The 25,842-nt window shown below is 43.9% G+C and overlaps 1 protein-coding gene across 1 annotated transcript in view; it reads left to right on the top strand.

Moving 5' to 3' along the window:
- The first annotated feature begins 2,331 nt into the window (after window positions 1–2,331).
- The window catches only part of LOC120053577 (phosphatidylinositol 3,4,5-trisphosphate 5-phosphatase 1-like), a 30,305-nt gene continuing 6,794 nt past the window's right edge, over window positions 2,332–25,842 (top strand). Inside the window, exons 1-3 of the mRNA XM_039000707.1 lie at window positions 2,332–2,876; window positions 4,742–4,805; window positions 20,748–20,883. Coding sequence (XP_038856635.1) covers window positions 2,734–2,876; window positions 4,742–4,805; window positions 20,748–20,883 — 343 coding nt within the window. The 5' untranslated portion in view covers window positions 2,332–2,733. The remainder of the gene's footprint in view (window positions 2,877–4,741; window positions 4,806–20,747; window positions 20,884–25,842) is intronic.

Below are 25,842 nucleotides of genomic sequence, written 5' to 3'. Positions count from 1 at the left end.
AGGAACCAGTAGGAACCAGTAGTGACCAGTGGTAACCAGTAGTGCCCAGCAGGAACCAGTAGTGTCCAGTGGTAACCAGTAGTGCCCAGCAGGAACCAGTAGTGTCCAGTGGTAACCAGTAGGAACCAGTAGTGACCAGTGGTAACCAGCAGTGACCAGTAGGAACCAGTAGTGACCAGTGGTAACCAGTAGTGACCAGTAGGAACCAGTAGTGCCCAGCAGGAACCAGTAGTGTCCAGTGGTAACCAGTAGTGCCCAGCAAGAACCAGTAGTGTCCAGTGGTAACCAGTAGGAACCAGTAGTGACCAGTGGTAACCAGTAGTGCCCAGCAGGAACCAGTAGTGTCCAGTGGTAACCAGTAGTGCCCAGCAGGAACCAGTAGTGTCCAGTGGTAACCAGTAGGAACCAGTAGGAACCAGTAGTGACCAGTGGTAACCAGTAGTGTCCAGCAGGAACCAGTAGTGTCCAGTGGTAACCAGTAGTGCCCAGCAGGAACCAGTAGTGTCCAGTGGTAACCAGTAGGAACCAGTAGTGACCAGTGGTAACCAGCAGTGACCAGTAGGAACCAGTAGTGACCAGTGGTAACCAGTAGTGACCAGTAGGAACCAGTAGTGCCCAGCAGGAACCAGTAGTGTCCAGTGGTAACCAGTAGTGCCCAGCAGGAACCAGTAGTGTCCCGTGGTAACCAGTAGTAACCAGTAGGAACCAGTAGTGACCAGTGGTAACCAGTAGTAACCAGTAGGCTCTCTCTGTAAAGTAAGTGTACTAACTTGTGGCTAGGCCTAAAACTTAGACCTTTAGTCTGTTTCACAGCCACCTGCACTGTTTGAGTAGAGTACTAGAATCCTAACCAGAGGGTTTATTGGGTTTCCTGAAACTATTCAAAGCAGCATATCTTCCTCTTCATTAGCCTAATGCTAACAGCGCTGATACAGATGTGTCAGATGTGATAACAAAAACCATAAACCCTACACCCACACACATGGAACCTTCTCATGACTCCTTCCCTTTTCAGACCAGGGTGTGCGCTCCAAATGGAACTCTATTCCCTATATAGTGCACTACTTTAGACCAGAACCCTATTGAACTCTATTCCCTATATAGTGCACTACTTTAGACCAGAACCCTATTGAACTCTATTCCCTATATAGTGCACTACTTTAGACCAGAACCCTATTGAACTCTATTCCCTATATAGTGCACTACTTTAGACCAGAGCCCTATGGAACTCTATTCCCTATATAGTGCACTACTTTAGACCAGGCCCCGTAGGGCATAGGGTGCCATTTTGGATGCACCCCAGAACAGATGAAACATGTATCTTCTAACCTCAGATGAAACATGTATCTTCTAACCTCAGATGAAACATGTATCTTCTCACCTCAGGTGAAACATGTATCTTCTAACCTCAGATGAAACATGTATCTTCTAACCTCAGATGAAACATGTATCTTCTAACCTCAGATGAAACATGTTTCTTCTAAACCTCAGATGAAACATGTATCTTCTAACCTCAGATAAAACATGTATCTTCTAACCTCAGATTAAACATGTTTCTTCTAACCTCAGATGAAACATGTATCTTCTAACCTCAGATGAAACATGTATCTTCTAACCTCAGATGAAACATGTTTCTTCTCACCTCAGATGAAACATGTATCTTCTAACCTCAGATGAAACATGTATCTTCTAACCTCAGATGAAACATGTTTCTTCTCACCTCAGATGAAACATGTTTCTTCTAACCTCAGATGAAACATGTATCTTCTAACCTCAGATGAAACATGTATCTTCTAACCTCAGATGAAACATGTTTCTTCTCACCTCAGATGAAACATGTATCTTCTAACCTCTCACAGGCTAAAACACAGGCCACTAAATGTATGTTTTCTATCAGACAGTTCAACATGACAGTGGTGGAAAGAGAGTCTTAGCCTTGGGTAACTATTACAACAGTGTGACAGAGGTCTGTGACCAGCAGTCGTGTGCGTGTGTGTGTGTGTGTGTGTGTGTGTGTGTGTGTGTGTGTGTGTGTGTGTGTGTGTGTGTGTGTGTGTGTGTGTGTGTGTGTGTGTGTGTGTGTGTGTGTGTGTGTGTGTGTGTGTGTGTGTGTGTGTGTGTGTGTGTGTGTGTGTGTGTGTGTGTGTGTGGTGTTAGTGGTTCAGCTCTCTCTCTGGCCCTCCTCTCTCTTTCTAACTTCTCAAATGAGGAAGTTCACAGCCGTGTTTGTAGCAGCTTCCTTTTTACAGCTTTCGCCTCACTAACAGGAAGAGAGAGAGAGAGATATAGAGAGTAAGAGAGAAACAGAGAGTAAGAGAGAGCAACAGAGGGAGAGAGCAAGAGAGAATACTGTGAGAAACATGTCTGTAGCTGAGTGTTTTCAGTAGAGAACAGAACTCTCTAGCTGAGTGTTTTCAGTAGAGAACAGAACTCTGTAGCTGAGTGTTTTCAGTAGAGAACAGAACTCTCTAGCTGAGTGTTTTCAGTAGAGAACAGAACTCTCTAGCTGAGTGTTTTCAGTAGAGAACAGAACTCTCTAGCTGAGTGTTTTCAGTAGAGAACAGAACTCTCTAGCTGAGTGTTTTCAGTAGAGAACAGAACTCTCTAGCTGAGTGTTTTCAGTAGAGAACAGAACTCTCTAGCTGAGTGTTTTCAGTAGAGAACAGAACTCTCTAGCTGAGTGTTTTCAGTAGAGAACAGAACTCTCTAGCTGAGTGTTTTCAGAGAACCAGGATGTCTACGTCGAACCAGCCATGGCACCATGGTAATATCACCCGATCTAAGGCTGAGGATCTGCTCTCCAAAGCAGCTAGGGATGGGAGCTTCCTCCTCCGGGACAGTGAGTCCATACAGGGTGCCTATGCCCTCTGTGTTCTGTAAGTAAAATCTCCCTTCTGACTACTTTTTGAAGATATATATATATATACACGTAGACATATGGGTAAAACTGACAGTTTAACAGTCTAATATTCTGTTTTTCAAAGATCACAATGAGAAAAGAAGATTATGTTGAGAACTCGTCCCTTTATAGCTCTTCGTATGCAGAGAGAGACAGATAAGGAAATAATTGACAGTTAAACATTTACTGAGCAACAAATGCTGTTGTACAAAGATCACATTGAGGAAGGAAGATCATGTTGAAGTCTTGACTCTTTGCATGCACAGATCAAAGTAGCTTGGAGTAGGAAGAGCTGATTTAAAAACAAGACCTTTAAATCAGACAAAACCATGATCAACGCTAAACACACTGTTGTTTTTTGGGGGGGGGAACGATTTCAATCTGAACCGTCAAATACCTACTTGTATTTCGGGTACATATTCTCCTGCAGTGCAGTATAGAACGCAACTCTGCCCAATGACAGCGTTTGGAATGTATAGCAGAACAATGTGATGTTGACTTTCTGTTTCCTTAACATCATGACATAAATCATGCCAACAAGTACATCGGGGTGAAATTTTAAAATGTTTTGCTCAAGACTTTGATTAACCAGAGAAACTGTCTAGAATACTGTTGTTGTTGTTGCATGCAGTTATAGATCTATCTATAGCAGGAATTCTATGTAAACGTAGACCTATTTTAAAATTACACTTGCTTACTGCAGCGGCCAACTCATCGGCACATACAGTCATGCTGCAAAGCTGGGTAGACTCCATTGTACAACTCACACCACACATCTTTGTGTCGCTGTGAGCTTTTATTAGAATAATTGCTAAACAAAATAAATGAATGGTCATATTCTCTATTCCGTTGGACACAAAGACCAACGGAAGTGTGTTTGAGTGCATGCCATCTGTCATTACTGCACCTGTCACACGCTGCTGTGAAATGTCAGTTACTTTAAACCAGAAACCCAGACCCAACCTCTTCAGACCCATACCCAGTCGGCTTCTCAAGACTCAGACCGCTTCTCAAGACCCAGACCGCTTCTCAAGACCCAGACCGCTTCTCAAGACCCAGACCGCTTCTCAAGACCCAGACTGCTTTTCAAGACTCAGACCGCTTCTCAAGACCCAGTCGGCTTCTCAAGACCCAGTCGGCTTCTCAAGACTCAGACCGCTTCTCAAGACCCAGACCGCTTCTCAAGACCCAGACCGCTTCTCAAGACCCAGACCGATTCTCAAGACTCAGACCGCTTCTCAAGACCCAGACGGCTTCTCAAGACCCAGACCGCTTCTCAAGACCCAGTCGGCTTCTCAAGACCCAGTCGGCTTCTCAAGAAACAGACCGCCTCTCAAGACCCAGTCGGCTTCTCAAGACCCATACCGCTTCTCAAGACCCAGTCGGCTTCTCAAGACCCAGACGGCTTCTCAAGACCCAGACGGCTTCTCAAGACCCAGTCGGCTTCTCAAGAAACAGACCGCTTCTCAAGACTCAGACCGCTTCTCAAGACCCAGTCGGCTTCTCAAGACCCAGTCGGCTTCTCAAGACCCAGTCGGCTTCTCAAGAAACAGACCGCCTCTCAAGACCCAGTCGGCTTCTCAAGACCCAGTCGGCTTCTCAAGACCCAGTCGGCTTCTCAAGACCCAGACCGCTTCTCAAGACCCAGTCGGCTTCTCAAGAAACAGACCGCTTCTCAAGACCCAGACCGCTTCTCAAGACCCAGACGGCTTCTCAAGACCCAGTCGGCTTCTCAAGACCCAGACGGCTTCTCAAGACCCAGACGGCTTCTCAAGACCCAGACAGCCAGATCAAGACATCTCTGTAAACTGTATTATGATATCCCATCTTTCCTATTTCCAGGTACCAGAACTGTGTGTATACCTACAGGATCCTACCCAATGAGGAGAGGAAGCTCTCTGTCCAGGTCAGTCAGACAGCTCCACAATATATATTCTTACCAAATGCAATGTGAGGGATCTGCACCCTGTTTTGGGAGTGGATCCCCCTACACCGCATTTAATGGTATTATTTTCATGTAATATCTAAGAAGTAATCTAACAATAACCCAACAACTACTTAATACACACAAATCTAAAGGGGTGAATGATAATATGTACATATAAATATATGGTTGAGCGATGGCCGAGCCGCAGTATATACATGTGAAATTAATAATGTAAGATATGTCAACATTATTCAAAGCGTCATTATTTAAAGTGACATTGTTTAAAGTGACTAGTGATCCATTTATTAAAGTGGCCAGTGATTGGGTCTCAATATAGGCAGCAGCCTCTCTGAGTTAGTGATTGCTCTTTAACAGTCTGATGAACTTGAGATAGAAGCTGTTCTTCAGTCTCTCTGTCCCAGCTTTGATGCACCTGTACTGACCTCCCCTTCTGGGTGGTAGCGGTGTGAACAGGCAGTGGCTCGGGTGGTTGTTGTCCTTGATGATCTTTTTGGCCTTCCTGTGACATTGGGTGGTGTAGGTGTCCTGGAGGGCAGGTAGAGCCTTGCGGTTGAGGGCGGTGCAGTTGCCGTACCAGGCGGTGATACAGCCCGACAAGATGCTCTCGATTGAGCATCTGTAAAAGTTTGTCAGTGTTAAATTTCTTCAGCCTCCTAAGGTTGAAGAGGCGCTGTTGTGCCTTCTTCACCACACTGTCTGGGTGGACAATTTCAGTTTGTCTGTGATGTGTACGCAAAGGAACTTAAAACGTTCCACCTTATCCACTGCTGTCCATTCGATGTGGATAGGGGGGTGCTCCCTCTGCTGTTTCTTGAAGTCCACAATCATCTCCTTTGTTTTGTTGACGTTGAGTGAGAGGTTATTTTCCTGACACCACACTCCGAGTGCCCTCACCTCCTCCCTGTAGGCTGTCTCGTCGTTGTTGGTAATCAAGCTTACCACTGTGGTGTCGTCTGCAAACTTGATGATTGAGTTGTAGGTGCGTGGCCACGCAGTCGTAGGTGAACAGGGACTACAGGAGGGGGCTGAGAATGCACCCTTGTGGGGCCCTAGTGTTGAGGGTCAGCAAAGTGGAGATGGCGAAATCCAAGATGGCGTAGCAGTCAGACGTCTTTGTCTTTGTCCTGTCATGTCCCTTGTATATATCTTTTTCTTCACATATATTTAAAAAATATTTTCCTAAACCTCTACTTCTAAATACTCTCTTGCAACCTGCCTCATCCAATGTGGCGTGGACCAGTTTTTTTTCTAAAGTATTTCTATTTACTTTGGATCTGGAATCCCTCAACAGAAGCTAGCCAGCTAACTACCTACCAGCTATCAGTCAGCAAACCACTGCTAGCAGTCATCAGCTAACCTTTAGCTCAGAAAGCTCTCGCCAGTACACGTGACTCAAACCAGAGCATAACGGACCTATTTTTCTCTCCATATCCCCGGATTCCTACCGCAAACTCTGAACCTTTTCATCTGGATCTTCGCAACTAGCTAACCGCAATCCCGGGTGATTACTCCTGGCTAGCGTTTCCATCCCGGAGCAAGCACCAATTAGCCTGAAGCTCCTGGGCTACCACCGAAGCCCACTCCTGGGCTACAATATCCGGACCCCTTCTACTGCCGGTACGGGGAACTGAACCCCGCCGATCCACTACGACTGGAATACCGACATAATCTGCCCGAGGATTCCAACAGGCCCCTCAGGCGCGATGTCCGCTGAAGGCCCATTCTGCTAACCACGGCCTGCTAGCTACCTAGAGCTACTTGGAACCCTACTAATCCACGACTAGTATGTCGACGTCACCTCACGAAGAGGCAAAAACAGACTTACCCCCATCGCGACGTCCCCCAAAGGCCCTTCTGCTAACTTGCTAGCCCCGGTCTACTAACTGCTAGCTTGCTAGCCCCGGTCTGCTAACTGCTAGCTTGCTTGCCCCGGTCTGCTAACTGCTAGCTTGCTTGCCCCGGTCTACTAATTGCTTGCTTGCTAACCGGTCTGCTAACTGCTAGAATGCTAGCCCCGGTCTGCTAACTGCTAGCTTGTTAGCCCCAGCCTACTGACTGCTAGCTTGTTAGCACCGGCCTGCTAACTGTCTGAATCGCCGTGTCCCCAGCCAGCCCATCCACTCACTGGACCCATATGTTCACTTGGCTACGCATGCCTCTCCCTAATATCAATATTCCTCATCCATTACTGTCCTGGTTAGTGATTACTGTCTTATTTCACTGTAGAGCCTCTAGCCCTGCTCAATATGCCTTAACCAACCATGTTGTTCCACCTCCTACATATGCGATGACATCACCTGGTTTAAACGTCTCTAGACAATATATCTCTCTCATCATTACTCAATGTACTCACACCCTACCTTGCCTTTGTCTGTACATTATGCTTTGAATCTATGCTATCGTTCCCAGAAACCTGCTCCTTTTACTCTCTGTTCCGAACGTGCTAGACAGCCAGTTATTATTGCCTTTAGCCGTACCCTTATCCTACTTCTCCTCTGTTCCTCTGGTGATATAGAGGTTAATCCTGGTCCTGCAGTGCCTAGCTCCACTCCCACTCCCCAGGTGCTCTCATTTGTTGACTTCTGTAACCGTAAAAGCCTTGGTTTCATGCATGTTAACATTAGAAGCCTACTCCCTAAGTTTGTTTTACTCACTGCTTTAGCACACTCTGCCAACCCGGATGTCTTAGCCGTGTCTGAATCCTGGCTTAGGAAAACCACCAAAAACCCTGAAATCTCCATCCCTAACTATAACATTTTCTGCCAAGATAGAACTGCCAAAGGGGGCGGTGTTGCAATCTACTGCAAAGATAGCCAGCAGAGTTCTGTCTTACTATCCAGGTCTGTACCCAAACAATTCGAGCATCTACTTCTAAACATTCACCTTTCCAGAAACAAGTCTCTCACTGTTGCCGCTTGGTGTGGACCACCCTCTGCCCCCAGCTGTGCCCTCGACACCATATGTGAATTGATTGCCCCCCATCTATCTTCTGAGCTTGTGCTACTAGGTGACCTAAACTGGGACATGCTTAACACCCCGGCCATCCTACAATCTAAGCTTGATGCCCTCAATCTCACACAAAAAATCAATGAACCTACCAGGTACAACCCCAAATCCGTAAACACGGGCACTCTCATAGATATCATCCTAACTAACTCGCCCTCCAAATACACCTGTGCTGTTTTCAATCAAGATCTCAGCGATCACTGCCTCATTGCCTGCATCCGTAATGGGTCTGCGACCAAATGACCACCCCTCATCACTGTCAAACGCTCCATAAAACACTTCTGCGAGCAGGCCCGGGTATCCTGGAATGACAATGACCTCATCCCGTCAGTAGAGGATGCCTGGTTATTCTTTAAAAGTGCCGTCCTCACCATCTTAAATAAGCATGCCCCATTCAAAAAAAATTGAACTAGGAATAGATATAGTCCTTGGTTCACTCCAGACCTGTCTGCCCTTGACCAGCACAAAAACATCCTGTGGCGTTCTGCATCAGTTTCGAATAGCCTCCGTGATATGCAACTTTTCAGGGCAGTTAGGAACAAATATACACAGGCAGTTAGGAAAGCAAAGGCTAGCTTTTTAAAACAGAAATTTGCATCCTGTAGTACAAACTCCAAAAAGTTCTGTGACACTGTAAAGTCCATGGAGAATAAGAGCACCTCCTCCCAGCTGCCCACTGCTCTGAGGCTAGGAAATACTGTTACCACCGATAAATCCACTATAATTGAGAATTTCAATAAGCATTTCTCTACGGCTGGCCATGCTTTCCACCTGGCTACCCCTACCCCGGTCAACTGCCCGGCACCCTCCACAGCAACCCGCCAAAGCCCCCACCATTTTTCCTTCACCCAAATCCAGATAGCTGATGTTCTGAAAGAGCTGCAAAATCTGGACCCCTACAAATCAGCCGGGCTAGACAATCTGGACCCTCTCTTTCTAAAATTATCTGCCGAAATTGTTGCAACCCCTATTACTAGCCTGTTCAACCTCTCTTTCGTATCGTCTGAGATTCCCAAAGATTGGAAAGCTGCCGCAGTCATCCCCCTCTTCAAATGGGGTGACAATCTAGACCCAAACTGCTACAGACCTATATCTATCCTACCCTGTCTTTCTAAGGTCTTCGAAAGCCAAGTTAACAAACAGATTACCGACCATTTCGAATCCCACCGTACCTTCTCCGCTATGCAATCTGGTTTCAGAGCTGGTCATGGGTGCACCTCAGCCACGCTCAAGGTCCTAAACGACATCATAACCGCCATCGATAAGAGACATTACTGTGCAGCCGTCTTCATTGTCTTCATCACCACATTCTTATTGGCAGACTCGACAGCCTTGGTTTCTCAAATGATTGTCTCGCCTGGTTTACCAACTACTTCTCTGATAGAGTTCAGTGTGTCAAATCGGAGGGCCTGTTGTCTGGACCTCTGGCAGTCTTTATGGGGGTACCACAGGGTTCAATTCTCGGGCCGACTCTTTTCTCTGTCTATATCAATGATGTCGCTCTTGCTGCGGGTGATTCCTTGATCCACCTCTACGCAGACGACACCATTCTGTATACATCTGGTCCTTCTTTGGACATTGTGTTAACAAACCTCCAAACGAGCTTCAATGCCATACAACACTCCTTCCGTGGCCTCCAACTGCTCTTAAACGCTAGTAAAACTAAATGCATGCTCTTCAACCGATCGCTGCCCACACCCGCCCGCCCGAATAGCATCACTACTCTGGACGGCTCTGACTTAGAATAAGTGGACAACTACAAATACCTAGGTGTCTGGTTAGACTGTAAACTCTCCTTCCAGACTCACATTAAGCATCTCCAATGCAAAATTAAATCTAGAATCGGCTTCCTATATCGCAACAAAGCATCCTTCACTCATGCTGCCAAACATACCCTCGTAAAACTGACCATCCTACCAATCCTCGACTTCGGCGATGTCATCTATAAAATAGCCTCCAACACTCTACTCAACAAACTGGATGCAGTCTATCACAATGCCATCCGTTTTGTCACCAAAGCCCCACACACTACCCACCACTGCGACCTGTAAGCTCTCGTTGGTTGGCCCTCGCTTCATACTAGTCGCCAAACCCACTGGCTACAGATTATCTACAAGTCTCTGCTAGGTAAAGCCCCGCCTTATCTCAGCTCACTGGTCACCATAGCAGCACCCACTCACAGCACGCGCCCCAGCAGGTATATCTTACTGGTCACCCCCAAAGCCAATTCCTCCTTTGGTCGCCTTTCCTTCCAGTTCTCTGCTGTCAATGACTGGTACGAACTGCAAAAATCACTAAAGCTGGAGACTCTTACCTCCCTCACTAGCTCTAAGCACCAGCTGTCAGAGCAGCTCACAGATCACTGCACTAGCCCATCTGTAAACAGCCCATCTATCTACCTCATCCCCATACTGTATTTATTTATTTATCTTGCTCCTTTGCACCCCAGTATCTCTACTTGCACATTCATCTTCTGCACATCTACCATTCCAGTGTTTAATTGCTATATTGTAATTACTTCGCCACCATGGCCTATTTATTGCCTTAACTCCCTTATTTTACCTCATCTGCACACACTGTAAACAGACTTAAAAATATATATATATACTGTTTTATTGACTGTATGTTTGTTAATTCCATGTGTAACTCTGTGTTGTTGTATGTGTCTAACTGCTTTGCTTTATCTTGACCAGGTCACAGTTGTAAATGAGAACTTGTTCTCAACTAGCCTACCCGGTTAAATAAAGCTGAAATAAAAATAAAATAAAATGTTGGGCGGTCCGTCAGAAAGTCCAGGACCCAATTGCACAGGGCGCGGTAGAGACCCAGGGCCTCCAGCTTAATGATGAGTTTGGAGGGTACTATGGTGTTGAATGCTGAGCTATAGTCAATGAACAGCATTTTTACATAGGTATTCCTCTTGTCCAGATGGGTTAGGGCAGTGTGCAGTGTGATGACGATTGCGTCGTATGTGGACCTGTTGGGGCGGTGTGCAAACTGAAGTGGGTCTAGTGTGGCCGGTGAGGTGGAGGTGATATGATCCTTATTAACTAGTCTCACAAAGCACTTCATGATGACAGACTGTTTATTGTAGTCCACTTCCAGGTGTTGGGTGTTACTGGGTATTTTAAGAGCCATTTCTCAATTTCTCATGCATCAGACAACTTCTGCTTTTACTTTCAAAGCCTTCAGAAATGAAGACAGGCCATGTTTGGTGGGAGAGTTCTGGAATCTAGCATTTTATTGTGAATATTGTATCATTCCACCATTATGTTTATGCATTGCACCAAATCGACTTGTAATTGTTTGCATGGTGTTTGGGCCCAATGCAAGTCAGGGGCCAAGACATGAGCGCTCTGTAAAACTAGACACTTGATATTAACTGTGACTTGCTTTGGCTGTAAATTAGTTACACTGCTCCTGTCCTCTTCAATAAACAGACTGTACACTACAGTCTCTATTCAGTAAACAGTCTGTACACTACAGTCTATATTCCATAAACAGACTGTACACTACAGTCTCTATTCAGTAAACAGTCTGTACACTACAGTCTATATTCCATAAACAGACTGTACACTACAGTCTCTATTCAGTAAACAGACTGTACACTACAGTCTCTATTCAGTAAACAGACTGTACACTACAGTCTCTATTCAGTAAACAGTCTGTACACTACAGTCTATATTCCATAAACAGACTGTACACTACAGTCTCTATTCAGTAAACAGACTGTACACTACAGTCTCTATTCAGTAAACAGACTGTACACTACAGTCTCTATTCAGTAAACAGACTGTACACTACAGTCTATATTCCATAAACAGACTGTACACTACAGTCTCTATTCAGTAAACAGACTGTACACTACAGTCTCTATTCAGTAAACAGACTGTACACTACAGTCTATATTCCATAAACAGACTGTACACTACAGTCTCTATTCAGTAAACAGACTGTACACTACAGTCTCTATTCAGTAAACAGACTGTACACTACAGTCTCTATTCAGTAAACAGACTGTACACTACAGTCTATATTCCATAAACAGACTGTACACTACAGTCTCTATTCAGTAAACAGACTGTACACTACAGTCTCTATTCAGTAAACAGACTGTACACTACAGTCTCTATTCAGTAAACAGACTGTACACTACAGTCTATATTCCATAAACAGACTGTACACTACAGTCTCTATTCAGTAAACAGTCTGTACACTACAGTCTATATTCCATAAACAGACTGTACACTACAGTCTATATTCCATAAACAGACTGTACACTACAGTCTCTATTCAGTAAACAGACTGTACACTACAGTCTATTCAATAAAGGGTGTGTACAACACAGCACCTGTAGCCCCATCCTCTCTGCTCTCTCTGTCACCCAGAGGCTGTGGTTGAGATTTAAATACATTTGGTTATTAGACATTATTATACATGCCCTTATTACTGTGGCAGTCAGAATATTCCAAACCTGGAGACCAGTGCACAGTTAGATAGATTAGATTCGTTTTTTAATTGATCTATTGTAGCTGGAAAGCATGAAAGACATCAATGCTGATTCACAACTTCATGAGTTTTAACTTGCACAGAAATGAAGGGTACTGTAGATCCTACAAGCTACTTTACTAATGTTGAAGGGTACTGTAGATCCTACAAGCTACTTTACTAATGTTGAAGGGTACTGTAGATCCTACAAGCTACTTTACTAATGTTGAAGGGTACTGTAGATCCTACAAGCTACTCTACTAATGTTGAAGGGTACTGTAGATCCTACAAGCTACTCTACTAATGTTGAAGGGTACAGTAGATCCTACAGGCTACTCTACTAATGTTGAAGGGTACTGTAGATCCTACAAGCTACTCTACTAATGTTGAAGGGTACTGTAGATCCTACAAGCTACTATACTAATGTTGAAGGGTACTGTAGATCCTACAGGCTACTCTACTAATGTTGAAGGGTACTGCAATTCCTACAGGCTACTCTGCTAATGTTGAAGGGTACTGTAGATCCTACAAGCTACTTTACTAATGTTGAAGGGTACTGTAGATCCTACAAGCTACTCTACTAATGTTGAAGGGTACTGTAGATCCTACAAGCTACTCTACTAATGTTGAAGGGTACTGTAATTCCTACAAGCTACTCTACTAATGTTGAAGGGTTTTGTAGATCCTACAGGCTACTCTACTAATGTTGAAGGGTACTGTAGATCCTACAAGCTACTCTACTAATGTTGAAGGGTACTGTAGATCCTACAAGCTACTCTACTAATGTTGAAGGGTACTGCAATTCCTACAGGCTACTCTACTAATGTTGAAGGGTACTGCAATTCCTACAGGCTACTCTACTAATGTTGAAGGGTACTGCAATTCCTACAGGCTACTCTACTAATGTTGAAGGGTACTGTAGATCCTACAAGCTACTATACTAATGTTGAAGGGTACTGTAGATCCTACAGGCTACTCTGCTAATGTTGAAGGGTACTGTAGATCCTACAGGCTACTCTACTAATGTTGAAGGGTACTGTAGATCCTACAGGCTACTCTACTAATGTTGAAGGGTACTGTAGATCCTACAAGCTACTCTACTAATGTTGAAGGGTACTGTAGATCCTACAAGCTACTCTACTAATGTTGAAGGGTACTGTAGATCCTAAAAGCTACTCTACTAATGTTGAAGGGTACTGTAGATCCTACAGGCTACTCTACTAATGTTGAAGGGTACTGTAGATCCTACAAGCTACTCTGCTAATGTTGAAGGGTACTGTAGATCCTACAAGCTACTCTACTAATGTTGAAGGGTACTGTAGATCCTACAAGCTACTCTACTAATGTTGAAGGGTACTGTAATTCCTACAGGCTACTCTACTAATGTTGAAGGGTACTGTAATTCCTACAGGCTACTCTACTAATGTTGAAGGGTACTGTAGATCCTACAGGCTACTCTACTAATGTTGAAGGGTACTGCAATTCCTACAGGCTACTCTACTAATGTTGAAGGGTACTGTAGATCCTACAGGCTACTCTACTAATGTTGAAGGGTACTGCAATTCCTACAGGCTACTCTACTAATGTTGAAGGGTACTGCAATTCCTACAGGCTACTCTACTAATGTTGAAGGGTACTGCAATTCCTACAGGCTACTCTACTAATGTTGAAGGGTACTGTAGATCCTACAGGCTACTCTGCTAATGTTGAAGGGTACTGTAGATCCCACAAGCTACTTTACTAATGTTGAAGGGTACTGTAGATCCTACAGGCTACTCTACTAATGTTGAAGGGTACTGTAGATCCTACAGGCTACTCTACTAATGTTGAAGGGTACTGCAATTCCTACAGGCTACTCTACTAATGTTGAAGGGTTTTGTAGATCCTACAGGCTACTCTACTAATGTTGAAGGGTACTGTAGATCCTACAGGCTACTCTACTAATGTTGAAGGGTACTGTAGATCCTACAAGCTACTCTACTAATGTTGAAGGGTACTGTAGATCCTACAAGCTACTCTACTAATGTTGAAGGGTACTGTAATTCCTACAGGCTACTCTACTAATGTTGAACGGTACTGTAGATCCTACAGGCTACTCTACTAATGTTGAAGGGTACTGCAATTCCTACAGGCTACTCTACTAATGTTGAAGGGTTTTGTAGATCCTACAGGCTACTCTACTAATGTTGAAGGGTACTGTAGATCCTACAGGCTACTCTACTAATGTTGAAGGGTACTGTAGATCCTACAAGCTACTCTACTAATGTTGAAGGGTACTGTAGATCCTACAAGCTACTCTACTAATGTTGAAGGGTACTGTAGATCCTACAAGCTACTCTACTAATGTTGAAGGGTACTGTAGATCCTACAAGCTACTCTACTAATGTTGAAGGGTACTGTAGATCCTACAAGCTACTCTACTAATGTTGAAGGGTACTGTAATTCCTACAGGCTACTCTACTAATGTTGAAGGGTACTGTTGATCCTACAGGCTACTCTACTAATGTTGAAGGGTACTGCAATTCCTACAGGCTACTCTACTAATGTTGAAGGGTACTGTAGATCCTACAGGCTACTCTACTAATGTTGAAGGGTACTGCAATTCCTACAGGCTACTCTGCTAATGTTGAAGGGTACTGCAATTCCTACAAGCTACTCTACTAATGTTGAAGGGTACTGCAATTCCTACAGGCTACTCTGCTAATGTTGATCAAAAGCTTCTTCCTCTTTTAGTTGCAGGAGGTTTTAAATGATCCCCTAGCGTGGGCGTATGACAAGCCACAAGGTTCATCTCGTGGTGCTTAACAGAAAATAACGGAAACTTCACAAAGAGAAACAACATCCACAGTGGCAGTGAAAGGGGCTATAAAAAAAAAAACAGGTTACTTGGTATTTAATACGCCCTTGGAATGTAGCCTAACAGTAGAAATTATTTTATAACAGTATGTAAGCTGGATGGTCGTTATAGAAGGAAAACCTATCATTCAAACAACATGACCAGAAAGATCTATACCTGCACCAGAAAGATCTATACCTGCACCAGAAAGATCTATACCTGCACCAGAAAGATCTATACCTGCACCATAAATATCTATACCAGCACCATAAATATCTATACCTGCACCAGAAATATCTATACCTGCACCAGAAAAATCAATACCTGCACCAGAAATATCTATACCAGCACCAGAAAGATCTATACCTGCACCAGAAAGATCTATACCTGCACCAGAAAGATCTATACCTGCACCAGAAATATTTATACCTGCACCAGAAAGATCTATACCTGCACCAGAAAGATCTATACCAGCACCAGAAAGATCTATACCAGCACCAGAAAGATCTATACCTGCACCAGAAAGATCTATACCTGCACCAGAAAGATCTATACCTGCACCAGAAAGATCTATACCTGCACCAGAAAGATCTATACCAGCACCAGAAAGATCTATACCTGCACCAGAAAGATCTATACCTGCACCAGAAAGATCTATACCTGCACCAGAAAGATCTATACCAGCACCCAAAAGATCTATACCTGCACCAGAAATATCTATACCTGCACCAGAAATATCTATACCTGCACCAGAAAGATCTATACCTGCACCAGAAATATCTATACCAGCACCAGAAAGATCTATACCTGCACCAGGAAGATGTATACCTGCACCAGACAGATCTATACCTGCACCAGAAAGATCTATACCAGCACCCAAAAGATCTATACCTGCACCAGAAATATCTATACCTGCACCAGAAATATCTATACCTGCACCAGAAAGATCTATACCTGCACCAGAAATATCTATACCAGCACCAGCAAGATCTATACCTGCACCAGGAAGATGTATACCTGCACCAGACAGATCTATACCTGCACCAGAAATATCTGAACCAGCACCAGAAATATCTATACCAGCACCAGAAAGATCTATACCTGCACCAGAAAGACCTATACCTGCACCAGAAAGATCTATACCTGGACCAGCAAGATCTATACATGCACCAGAAAGATCTATACCTGCACCAGAAAGATCTATACCTGCACCAGAAAGATTTATACCTGCACCATAAATATCTATACCAGCACCAGAAATATCTATACCTGCACCAGAAAGATCTATACCTGCACCAGAAAGATCTATACCTGCACCAGAAAGATCTATACCTGCACCAGAAAGATCTATACCTGAACCAGAAAGATCTATACCTGCACCAGAAAGATTTATACCTGCACCAGACAGACCTATACCTGCACCAGAAAGATCTATACCTGCACCAGAAAGATCTATACCAGCACCAGAAAGATCTATACCAGCACCATAAATATCTATACCTGCACCAGAAAGATCTATACCTGCACCAGAAAGATCTATACCTGAACCAGAAAGATCTATACCAGCACCAGAAAGATCTATACCAGCACCAGAAAGATCTATACCTGCACCAGAAAGATCTATACCTGCACCAGAAAGATCTATACCTGTACCAGAAAGATCTATACCTGCACCAGAAAGATCTATACCAGCACCCAAAAGATCTATACCTGCACCAGAAATATCTATACCTGCACCAGAAATATCTATACCTGCACCAGAAAGATTTATACCTGCACCAGAAATATCTATACCAGCACCAGAAAGATCTATACCTGCACCAGGAAGATGTATACCTGCACCAGACAGATCTATACCTGCACCAGAAAGATCTATACCAGCACCCAAAAGATCTATACCTGCACCAGAAATATCTATACCTGCACCAGAAATATCTATACCTGCACCAGAAAGATCTATACCTGCACCAGAAATATCTATACCAGCACCAGCAAGATCTATACCTGCACCAGGAAGATGTATACCTGCACCAGACAGATCTATACCTGCACCAGAAATATCTGAACCAGCACCAGAAATATCTATACCAGCACCAGAAAGATCTATACCTGCACCAGAAAGACCTATACCTGCACCAGAAAGATCTATACCTGGACCAGCAAGATCTATACATGCACCAGAAAGATCTATACCTGCACCAGAAAGATCTATACCTGCACCAGAAAGATTTATACCTGCACCATAAATATCTATACCAGCACCAGAAATATCTATACCTGCACCAGAAAGATCTATACCTGCACCAGAAAGATCTATACCTGCACCAGAAAGATCTATACCTGCACCAGAAAGATCTATACCTGAACCAGAAAGATCTATACCTGCACCAGAAAGATTTATACCTGCACCAGAAAGACCTATACCTGCACCAGAAAGATCTATACCTGCACCAGAAAGATCTATACCAGCACCAGAAAGATCTATACCAGCACCATAAATATCTATACCTGCACCAGAAAGATCTATATCTGAACCAGAAAGATCTATACCTGCACCAGAAAGATCTATACCTGCACCAGAAAGATCTATACCTGCACCAGAAAGATTTATACCTGCACCAGAAAGATCTATACCTGCACCAGAAAGATCTATACCTGCACCAGAAAGATCTATACCTGCACCAGAAAGATCTATACCTGCACCAGAAAGATCTATACCTGCACCAGAAAGATCTATACCTGCACCATAAATATCTATACCAGCACCATAAATATCTATACCTGCACCAGAAAGATCTATACCTGCACCATAAATATCTATACCAGCACCATAAATATCTATACCTGCACCAGAAAGATCTATACCTGCACCAGAAAAATCTATACCTGCACCAGAAATATCTATACCAGCACCAGAAAGATCTATACCTGCACCAGAAAGATCTATACCTGCACCAGAAAGACCTATACCTGCACCAGAAAGATCTATACCTGCACCAGAAAGATCTATACCTGCACCAGAAAGATCTATACCTGCACCAGAAAGATCTATACCTGCACCAAAAAGATTTATACCTGCACCAGAAATATCTATACCTGCACCAGAAATATCTATACCAGCACCATAAATATCTATACCTGCACCAGAAAGATCTATACCTGCACAAGAAAGATCTATACCTGCACCAGAAAGATCTATACCTGCACCAGAAAGATCTATACCTGCACCAGAAAGATCTATACCAGCACCAGAAAGATCTATACCTGCACCAGAAAGATCTATACCTGCACCAGAAAGATCTATACCTGCACCAGAAAGATCTATACCTGCACCAGAAAGATCTATACCAGCACCCAAAAGATCTATACCTGCACCAGAAATATCTATACCTGCACCAGAAATATCTATACCTGCACCAGAAAGATCTATACCTGCACCAGAAATATCTATACCAGCACCAGAAAGATCTATACCTGCACCAGGAAGATGTATACCTGCACCAGACAGATCTATACCTGCACCAGAAAGATCTATACCAGCACCCAAAAGATCTATACCTGCACCAGAAATATCTATACCTGCACCAGAAATATCTATACCTGCACCAGAAAGATCTATACCTGCACCAGAAATATCTATACCAGCACCAGCAAGATCTATACCTGCACCAGGAAGATCTATACCTGCACCAAAAAGATCTATACCAGCACCAGAAAGATCTATACTAGCACCAAAAATTAAGCACCAAGTAGAGAAATAAGAATATGTTGAGCTCTCTAGTTCTAGCCTGTGACTGATGTTATGCTCTATAGACTCCTAGCCTGTGACTGATGTTGTGCTCTATAGACTCCTAGCCTGTGACTGATGTTTTGCTCTGTAGACTCCTAGCCTGTGACTTATGTTTTCCTCTCTAGAGTTCTAGCCTGTGACTTATGTTGTCCTCTCTAGAGTTCTAGCCTGTGACTAATGTTGTGCTCTCTAGCGTTCTAGCCCGTGACTGATGTTGTGCTCTGTAGACTCCTAGCCTGTGACTAATGTTGTGATCTCTAGAGTTCTAGCCTGTGAATAATATTGTGCTTTCTAGAGTTATAGCCTGTGACCGATGTTGTCCTCTCTAGAGTTCTAGCCTGTGACCGATGTTGTCCTCTCTAGAGTTATAGCCTGTGACTGATGTTGTGCTCTCTAGAGTTCTAGCCCTTGACTGATGTTGTGCTCTCTAGAGTTCTAGCCTGTGACTGATGTTGTGCTCTCTAGTTTTAGACTGTGACTTATATTGTGCTCTATAGACTCCTAGTCTGTGACTGATGTTTTTTTCTTTAGAGTTCTAGCCTGTGACTGATGTTGTCCTCTCTAGAGTTCTAGCCTGTGACTGATGTTGTGCTCTCTAGAGTTATAGCCTGTGACTGATGTTGTGCTCTCTAGAGTTCTAGCCTGTGACTGATGTTGTCCTCTCTATAGTTCTTGCCTGTGACTGATGTTGTCCTCTCTAGAGTTCTAGCCTGTGACTGATGTTGTCCTCTATAGAGTTCTAGCCTGTGACTGATGTTGTCCTCTCTATAGTTCTAGCCTGTGACTGATGTTGTGCTCTCTAGAGTTCTAGCCTGTGACTGATGTTGTCCTCTATAGAGTTCTAGCCTGTGACTGATGTTGTCCTCTCTAGAGTTCTAGCCTGTGACTGATGTTGTCCTCTATAGAGTTCTAGCCTGTGACTGATGTTGTCCTCTCTAGAGTTCTAGCCTGTGACTGATGTTGTGCTCTATAGAGTTCTAGCCTGTGACTGATGTTGTCCTCTCTATAGTTCTAGCCTGTGACTGATGTTGTCCTCTCTAGAGTTCTAGCCTGTGACTGATGTTGTCCTCTCCAGAGTTCTAGCCTGTGACTGATGTTGTCCTCTATAGAGTTCTAGCCTGTGACTGATGTTGTCCTCTCTATAGTTCTTGCCTGTGACTGATGTTGTGCTCTCTAGAGTTCTAGCCTGTGACTGATGTTGTCCTCTATAGAGTTCTAGCCTGTGACTGATGTTGTCCTCTATAGAGTTCTAGCCTGTGACTGATGTTGTGCTCTCTAGAGTTATAGCCTGTGACTGATGTTGTCCTCTCTATAGTTCTAGCCTGTGACTGATGTTGTGCTCTCTAGAGTTCTAGCCTGTGACTTATGTTGTCCTCTATAGAGTTCTAGCCTGTGACGGATGTTGTCCTCTATAGAGTTCTAGCCTGTGACTGATGTTGTCCTCTATAGAGTTCTAGCCTCTGACTGATGTTGTCCTCTATAGAGTTCTAGCCTGTGACTGATGTTGTCCTCTATAGAGTTCTAGCCTGTGACTGATGTTGTGCTCTCTAGAGTTCTAGCCTGTGACTGATGTTGTCCTCTCTAGAGTTCTAGCCGGTGACTAATGTTGTGCTCTCTAGAGTTCTAGCCTGTGACTGATGTTGTCCTCTCTATAGTTCTTGCCTGTGACTGATGTTGTGCTCTATAGACTCCTAGCATGTGACTGATGTTATTACTACACTCAGTAGTATGTGCCACTAACCAGTGTTTTTTGTTTCTCTGTCTCTGTCTATGTCTCCAGGCCTCTGAGGGTGTCCCTATCCGGTTCTTCTCTGTGCTTGCTGACCTGGTGGAGACGTACTACAGTCCCAACATGGGTCTGGCTACACACCTGCAGTTCCCTGTTCAGAAAGAAGAGGAGCCAGAGGAGGAGCCAGGTCAGATAATAACCTGCTTATTATCTTTCTGTGTTTCAAAGGGTACCCTGTGGGACCTGGTCAAAAGTTCTCTCGTATTATGCTTTGCTACAGCTGAGCTAACCCAAGGTAGCTTGGATCTGAGCTAACCCAAGGTAGATTGGATCTAAGCTAACCCAAGGTAGCTTGGATCTGAGCTAACCCAAGGTAGCTTGGATCTGAGCTAACCCAAGGTAGCTTGGATCTGAGCTAACCCAAGGTAGCTTGGATAAAATAAAATAAAACGTTATTAGTCACATGCGCCGAATACAACAGGTGTGAGTGAACCTTACAGTGAAATGCTTACTTACAAGCCCTTAACCAAGAATGCAGTTTTAAGAAAATACCTTAAAAAAAAGTAAGAGATAAGAATAACAAATAATTAAAGAGCAGCAGTAAATAACAATAGCGAGGCTATGTACAGGGGATACCGGTACAGAGTCAATGTGCGGGGGCACCGGTGTCGATGTAATTGAGGTAATATGTACATGTAGGTAGAGTTATTAAAGTAACTATTCATAGATAATAACAAAGAGTAGCAGCAGTGTAAAAGGGGGGGGCCAATGCAAATAGTCTGGGTAGCCATCTGATTAGATGTTCAGGAGTCTTATGGCTTGGGGGGTAGAAGCTGTTTAGAAGCCTCTTGGACCTAGACTTGGCGCTCTGGTACTGCTTGCCGTGCGGTAGCAGAGAGAACAGTCTATGACTAGGGTGGCTGGAGTCTTTGACAATTTTTAGGGCTGTCTTCTGACACCGCCTAGTATAGAGGTCCTGGATGGCAGGAAGCTTGGCCCCGGTGATGTACTGGGCCGTACGCACTACCCTCTGTAGTGCACTACCCTCTGTAGTGCCTACCCTCTGTAGTGACACGGTCAGGTCTCTGACCTTCTCCCTATAGGCTGTCTCATCGTTGTCTGTGATCTGACCTAACCCAAGGTAGCTTGGATCTGACCAAACCCAAGGTAGCTTGGATCTGACCTAACCCAAGGTAGCTTGGTGGTCCCAGATCTGACCTAACCCAAGGTAGCTTGGATCTGACCTAACCCAAGGTAGCTTGGTGGTCCCAGATCTGACCTATCCCAAGGTAGCTTGGATCTGACCTAACCCAATGTAGCTTGGATCTGACCTAACCCAATGTAGCTTGGATCTGACCTAACCCAATGTAGCTTGGATCTGACCTAACCCAAGGTAGCTTGGTGGTCCCAGATCTGACCTAACCCAAGGTACCTTGGTGGTCCCAGATCTGACCTAACCCAAGGTAGCTTGGATCTGACCTAACCCAAGGTAGATTGGTGGTCCCAGATCTGACCTAACCCAAGGTAGCTTGGATCTGACCTAACCCAAGGTACCTTGGTGGTCCCAGATCTGACCTATCCCAATGTAGCTTGGATCTGACCTAACCCAAGGTAGCTTGGTGGTCCCAGATCTGACCTAACCCAAGGTACCTTGGTGGTCCCAGATCTGACCTAACCCAAGGTAGCTTGGATCTGACCTAACCCAAGGTAGCTTGGATCTGACCTAACCCAAGGTAGCTTGGATCTGACCTAACCCAAGGTAGCTTGGATCTGACCTAACCCAAGGTAGCTTGTTGGTCCCAGATCTGTTTATGTTGTATAGCCAACTTCTACTGTACCTCAATAACTCCAGTAACCCTGCACACTGTAATTATGGTGGTGGCCCTGAGCCTGTATATAGCTTGCATTTCCTTCTATATACTTTGAAACTTGAAACCTTGAAACCTCTAATACCTGTCCAAATAATCAGTAAGGAAAATGTGGGTTTACTTTTCCCCGAAGAGGCAATAGAAGAAGACAAACCGATCTATCGAACGCATTTTGTCGTGTCGTCATAGCGATCTCTGACTTGTGTTCAGACTGACTCTTGTGGAACTAACTTAAACTTGCCCTTTTTTCCCCGATGCTGAATTGAATGTCATTAATAACTTCTTATGGCTGCATCCTGCTAACGGGATCGATATGACAGCAGCCAGATAAAGTGCAGGGCGCCAAATTCAAACAACAGAAATCTCATAATTAAAATTCCTCAAACATACATGTGTCTTATATCATTTTAAAGGTATTCTTGTTGTTAATCCCACCAAAGTGTCCGATTTCAAATATGCTTTTCAGCGAAAGCACTACAAACGATTATGTTAGGTCACCATCAAACCACAAAAAGCACAGCCATTTTTCCAGCGAAAGATAGCAGTCAGAAAAAGCAGAAATAGAAATAAAATGAATCACTAACCTTTGATGATCTTCATCAGATGACACTCATAGGACTTCATGTTACACAATACATGCATGTTTTGTTTGATAAAAAAAAATCAGAGTTTACATTGGCGCGTTACATTCACTAGTTCCAAAAACATCAAGTGATTTTGCATAGCCACATCGTTTCAACAGAAATACTCATCATAAATGTAGATGATAATACAAGTTATACACATGGAATTATAGATATACCTCTCCTTAATGCAACCGCTGTGTCAGATTTTAAAAAAACTTTCTAAATGTAAAAGTAATCCAAGAAGTAATCATCAAGTTGTGTATCTGTAATCTGATTACAATATTTGTAGCTGATCATGTAATCTGATTACAATATTTGTAGCTGATCATGTAGTCTGATTACAATATTTGTAGCTGATAATGTAACTGATTACAGGTTGTTTTTTAATAATCAGATTACATACAATCAAATACTCTCCAACACAGTTAAAGTAGATACACTAAATCAAATCAAATCAAATGTATTTATATAGCCCTTCTTACATCAGCTGATATCTCAAAGTGTTGTACAGAAACCCAGCCTAAAACCCCAAACAGCTAGCAATGCAGGTGTAGAAGCACGGTGGCTAGGAAAAACTCCCTAGAAAGGCCAAAACCTAGGAAGAAACCTAGAGAGGAACCATGCTATGAGGGGTGGCCAGTCCTCTTCTGGCTGTGCCGGGTGGAGATTATAACAGAACAAGGCCAAGATGTTGAAATATTCATAAATGACCAGCATGGTCAAATAATGATAATCACAGTAGTTGTCGAGGGTGCAAGAAGTCAGCACCTCAGGAGTAAATGTCAGTTGGCTTTTCATAGCTGATCATTAAGAGTATCTCTACCACTCCTGCTGTCTCTAGAGAGTTGAAAACAGCAGGTCTGGGACAGGTAGCACGTCCGGTGAATAGGTCAGGATTCCATAGCCGCAGGCTACATGACCAAAAGTATGTGGACACCTGCTCGTCGAACATCTCATTCCAAAATCATGGGCATTAATATGGAATTGGTTCCCCCTTTGTTGCCATAACAGCCTCCATTCTTCTGGGAAGGCTTTCCACTAGATGTTGGAACATTGCTGTGGGGGACTTGCTTCCATTCAGCCACAAGAGCATTAGTGAGGTCGGGCACTGATGTTGTGCAATTAGGTCTGGCTCGCAGTCTGCATTCCAATTCATCCCAAAGGTGTTCGATGGGGTTGAGGTCAGGGCTCTGTGCAGGCCAGTCAAGTTCTTCCACACCAATCTCAACAAACCATTTCTGTATGGACCTCGCTTTGTGCACAGCGGCATAGTCATGCTGAAACAGGAAAGGGCCTACCCCAAACTGTTGCCACAAATTTGGAAGCACAGAATCATCTAGACGATGTTCAGCACTCGGCGGTACTGTTATATGAGCTTGTGTGGCCTACCACTTCGCGGCTGAGCCGTTGTTGCTCCTAAATTTTTCCACTTCACAATTACAGCACTTACAGTTGACCGGGATAGCTCTAGAGGGGCAGAAATTTGACAAACTGACTTGTTGAAAAGGTGGCATCCTATGACAGTGCCACGTTGAAAGTCAATGAGCTCTTCAGTTAGGCCATTCTACTGCCAATGTTTGTCTATGGAGATTGCATGGCTGTGTGCTCGATTTTATACACCTGTCAGCAACGGGTGTGGTTGTAATAGGCAAATCCATACATTTAAAGGGGTATCCACATACTGTACTATATATAGTGTATTTACATGTAAAGTGGGGCATCAGAGTCATTGAGGTAGATATATACATGTTAACAGGAGTACTGGAGTCATTGAGGTAGATATATAACAAATACAATGCAAATAGTCCGGGTAGCATAGCGGGATTTCTTATAAGTGTCCGGGTTAGAATCCCGCTCCTTGAAAGCAGCAGCTCTACCCTTTAGTTTGCGGATGTTGCCTGTAATCCATGGCTTCTGGTTGGGGTATGTACGGTCACTGTGGGGACAACGTCATCAATGCACTTATTGAGGAAGCCAGTGACTGATGTGATGTACTCCTCAATGCCATCAGAAGAATCCCGGGAACATATTCCAGTCTGTGCTAGCAAAACAGTCCTGTAGCTTAGCATCTGCGTCATCTGACCACTTCCGTATTGAGCGAGTCACTGGTACTTCCTGCTTTAGTTTAGCTTGTAAGCAGGAATCAGGAGGATAGAGTTATGGTCACATTTGCCAAATAGAGGGTGACGGAGAACTTTGTACACATCTCTGTGTGTGGAGTAAAGGTGGTCTAGAGTTTTTTTTCCTCTAGTTGCACATGTAACATGCTGGTAGAAATGAGGTAAAACAGATGTAAGTTTTCCTGTATTAATGTCCGCTAGAGCACTGCCTCCGGATGAGCATTTTCTTATTTGCTCATGGCTTTATACAGCTCGTTGAGTGCGGTCTTAGTGCCAGCATCGGTTTGTGGTAGTAAATAGACAGCTAAGAAAAATATAGATGAAAACTCTCTTGGTAAATAGTGTGGTCTACAGCTTATCATGAGATACTCTACCTCAGGCGAGCAAAACCTAGAGACTTCCTTAATATTAGATGTTGTGCACCAGCTGTTATTTATAAATAGACACAGACCACCACCACTTGTCTTACCGGATGCACAGAAAACCTACCACAGCTGTATGTTATCCATGTCGTCATTCAGCCACGACTCAG

This window comes from Salvelinus namaycush, chromosome 9 (assembly GCF_016432855.1).
Source record: "Salvelinus namaycush isolate Seneca chromosome 9, SaNama_1.0, whole genome shotgun sequence".
Lineage (NCBI taxonomy): Eukaryota > Metazoa > Chordata > Actinopteri > Salmoniformes > Salmonidae > Salvelinus > Salvelinus namaycush.
This window is presented reverse-complemented; position numbering and strand designations above follow the sequence as displayed.